This window comes from Pinus tabuliformis, chromosome J (genome assembly GCF_031772625.1).
Source record: "Pinus tabuliformis cultivar Carrire ecotype Pingquan chromosome J, CPIR1, whole genome shotgun sequence".
In the NCBI taxonomy this organism is placed as follows: Eukaryota; Viridiplantae; Streptophyta; class Pinopsida; order Pinales; family Pinaceae; genus Pinus; species Pinus tabuliformis.
The window spans coordinates 1,475,538,151-1,475,542,369 of record NC_142295.1 but is presented as its reverse complement, the minus strand read 5'-3'; the positions used below and the strand labels follow the sequence as shown (position 1 = coordinate 1,475,542,369).

Sequence of the window (4,219 nt, the reverse complement as noted above, 5' to 3'; positions counted from 1 at the left end):
CACTTTTCACCCCGGATCTTGCAGTTTGAACCCCCGCTCCCCCATCCGCTCGGGATGCTTCAGCTCCCCGCTTCTACCTGCTCGTTCGGTTGGGTCTGCTCAGCAAAGTACCTCTGACCCGTGCCGCAAGCTCCTCAAGGACTTCCCCATCGGCAAGCGCTCAGAAAAACAGAAAAAAGGGAGGTGCCTTCGAGCCATTGACTCCGATATCAACCTAACATTCGGAGAGGACGTTCAGATGGCGGATGCTATTGACACTGCCCGTAAGGTTCTGGTCGGCCGGGTTCGTGGTCGAACATATTCTGTGGAAAGATTAAAGCAATGGACGGAGGAGATTTGGGGATCTCTGCTAAAGGAATTACCAGCTATCAGAGTCCTAGCAAGGGGATGGTTTGCCTTACATTTTCATAGACCTGAATACACCCAATGGATTCTATCCCAATTCTGGCATATAGAGTTGGCACCTGTTCTGCTGAAGCGTTGGGATCCACTGTTTGACCCGGAGCGAGAACAATTGGGCGCCGGGCCTATTTGGGTTCGACTACCGGGCTTGCCCATGCAATTCTGGACACCTCAAGTTTTCAAGCGCATAGGAGATGCGTTGGGCACCTATCTTGAGCATGATAAATCCTATGAGCAAACTGGAATTATGACCATGGCTAGAATCCTTGTTCATCTCGACACCAGGGCTGGGCTGGAGGAGAAAATTACCCTGCATCGCAGACACTTTTCGCGCAAGCAGCTGCTGGATTATGAAGGAGTCCCGTTTCGATGTCGTAGATGTCACAAAGTCGGCCATCTGTACAAGGACTGCCCTCTACTTTCTGGAGTGACTTCGGAAAATACGAAAGGTACTAGACAACAGCCATTTGTGGAACAAAATAGAGGTGATATTGTTGGGCATTAGATAATCCAGCGCTCCCCGTGTGTTTCGTGACATGGACTAACCCCCTCTTGAGGATCCGTTAACTCTGGTGATGCGTCCGTTCACTAACACCTGTGGGTTTTGGTGTAACGGCAATCGTGATCCCAACAAGTGGTATCAGAGCCAAAGGTCTAGAGTTCGAATCACACCCGGCTCGCGCTAGGGGGGAGATTGTTGGGCATTAGATAATCCAGCGCTCCCCGTGTGTTTCGTGACATGGACTAACCGCCTCTCGAGGATCCGTTAACTCTGGCGATGCGTCCGTTCACTAACACCTGTGGGTTTTGGTGTAACGGCAATCGTGATCCCAACAGATATCAATCAGGGAGAAGGTGATTTGATTCATAGTGAGGCCCCTGTGAATGCGGAACCTGAAGGCTCTAAGAAGACGAACAACAGAAGGAAGGCTTCATCGACTCCTGCACCACCTCGCACCTGGTCCAAGACAACGGAGGATGCATCATCTGCTCCGGGTAATGAATCTCTCCCCATGACCTCTGCTATTTTATCAGAAGTTATGTTTTCTGTTATGCACTCCACATTACAGTCGTCATCTATTGAACCGGGCCCGTTTCCCTCTATTCACTGCACCATTGCCCCTCCTCCCCCCACCTTCTCCACCACTCCCTCCTCTCATAGGATGGATTCTGCCCTCCCCAACCCCTCTTCCTCCCCCACTGGCTCTGGATCGCACCCCTACCACCTCAGACCTCGGGTCCGAACCAAACTCCTGGGCCTTGGTTCTTCCCCTGGCCGATACTCTAACCATAAACCAAAAAGAGGCCGCCCATCTAAGATCAACTCGGCCATACAAAATGCTGTGGCAGATGTCGCCCTGGGGCGACAATGCACAATCGAACGGGCACTTAGAGCAATTGAGCCCTTGGCCACTGGTTCCCCATGATTTGGCTCTCCTTCAACTGCAGGGGATTAGCCAACCCCAAAAAGAGATTGGCTCTTAAGAGACTGACCCATGAATCCAGATGTGACATCCTCTTTCTTCAGGAGACCCTTTGCACTTCGGATACGGCTGTGAGAACCCTACAAGCCCTACTACCAGGATGGATTTTTCATGGTATGGATGCAAATGGTCGCTCTGGCGGCCTCGCCATTGGCATAAACCCTAGAAAGGTCAAGCTCTTATACTCTTGGGGTGGAAGAGGTTTTATGGGTATGGACATCTTCATGGGAGAGTTTGGGATTCCTATTCGCATTATCAATATATATGGTCCGAATCAGAACCGACTGGCCTTCTGGCAAAATTTTTTGGGAAGCAACCTCATCACTAGAGCCACCATATTGGGCGGTGACTTTAACTTCTCCCTGGGAGTCGGGGAATCCTGGGGACACCATGCTCAGCTTGATCCCATCTCAGAACAGATGAGCATGTTATTAGACTCTCACATGCTTGTCGATTTTCCAATGAACAAGAAAGTCCCCACCTGGCACAACAGGAGAACAGGGGAGGCAGCTTTGGGAAGGAGATTAGACAGATTCCTGGTGCATGAAGACCTGATACAAAAACTTCCCCTGTACAGACAATGGGTAAGCTCGGGTGGCCTATCTGATCATCTACCCATCCTCCTACAAGTCAGTGGTGCAATAAAAAAGCCCCGCTCCCCATTCAAATTTTTTGCTGGATATTTACAAGACCTGGATTTTATTAATATGGTCACAGAATTCTGGAGATCGCAACCACCTCTGAGGGCACAGAGAAAGGCAACGGATTTTTGTGACAAACTCAATGAACTTAAGAAATTGACTAAGGCCTGGGCAAAGAGGAAACAACTGAGAGATGACCAGCGTCTTTTGGATACAGAGACACAGATTGCACAATTGACGAATGAAAAGGGGACTGGTTACTTATCAGAGGAATCAAAATCCCTATTGAACAATTTGGAAGTGCAAAAAATCAAGATCCTGCAAGAAAAGGAGGAACATTGGAGATTAAAAAGTAGAGCCATTTGGCTTAAAGCGGGTGATTGCAATACCAAATACTTCCACAACCTCGCAAATGGCAGAAAGGCCTCAAACACTATCTGGCAGTTGCCTTGTGAACCGAATGGATGGGCTACAACACACCAGCGACTGGCCAGATTGGGTGTATCACATTTCAAAAGGCAATTCACTGCCCCGACAGCCATAAATCTACCAGATATCATCAACCTTGCTAGCCACTTTCCTAGATTTGTTGAACAGGAGGATTTCGAGGACCTTACTCAATCGGTCACAATGCAGGAATTGGAAAGTACTCTAAAGCGGTTCAAAAAATGGGTGGCCAGTGGAGTTCTTTTTGGCCTTTTATGAACTGTTGGGGGAGGACCTGTTGGCTGTTATTGAAGAGAGCAAGATCACTGGGCACATTCACCCCCCTATGAACTACACCTTCATAGCCCTGATCCCTAAATCGGATGCCCCATCGTCCTACAATGACTTCCGCCCTATTTCTCTCTGCAACTGCCTCTACAAAATCATATCCAAGATCATTGCTAACCGTATCAAGCCCATCCTATCTACACACATCTCTTCAGAACAATTTGCTTTCCTCCACCACCGCCACATTCAAAAGGCCATTGGCACCGCCCAGGAAGCTCTACACTCCATAAAGCATAAGAACCTCAAAGTTATATCCCCACTCCTCTTCCTGCTTGTTATGGAAGGTCTGAGCAGCCTCATCGCATCTGCCAAAAGGAGTGGGAGTATCAGTGGACTCAAAATTATGGAGCACAGGGTGAAATCCACTATATCCCTCTCAGGGTGTACAAATCAGAAAACTCAGCTTGCAAACCAGAAATTCCCCTTCTAGGAAACAAATCTTTTGGAAGGCATCAATACCTGGGCTTCCGACTAAAACCAGATGGATACAAGATCGAGAACTGGACTTGGCTCATCACTAAAATTGAAAAGAGGATCAACTGTTGGCACCATAGGCTCCTATCTAAAGCAGGCAAGCTTATGCTTATAAAAACAGTGCTTGAAGCCACTCCAGTGTACTAAATGTCTCTATCCTAGATTCCCAGAGGAATTCTTAACAGAATACAACAAACATGTAACAGATTCCTCTAGAATGGCAACAAAAAAGGAAAGATCTTCGCCTGGGCAAAATGGTCCAAGATTACTACCCCAAAAAAGTGGGGGGGGTGGGGCTTAAAATCACTCCCAGAATTTGCACAAGCATTGGCAGCCAAACAAGGATGGCTATTATTAAAATAGAATAGTCTATGGGCGAAAGTCCTCCATCACAAGTATATTTGGCCTTCGACCATCACAAACTGGATCCGGCCGCCAAATTGG

General features: G+C 48.1%; 1 protein-coding gene across 1 annotated transcript; it reads left to right on the top strand.

Annotated features, from left to right (window-relative positions):
- Positions 1 to 2,002: 2,002 nt before the first annotated feature.
- On the top strand, positions 2,003 to 3,232 carry LOC149232954 (uncharacterized). Its single transcript, XM_089382053.1, has one exon. The coding sequence runs from the start codon at positions 2,003 to 2,005 to the stop codon at positions 3,230 to 3,232; it is 1,230 nt and encodes a 409-aa protein (XP_089238179.1).
- Positions 3,233 to 4,219: the final 987 nt, after the last annotated feature.

Bases quoted from the DNA above. Each gene is read 5' to 3' on its own strand.
- LOC149232954 (XM_089382053.1), top strand. From the start codon at position 2,003: ATGGATGCAAATGGTCGCTCTGGCGGCCTCGCCATTGGCATAAACCCT.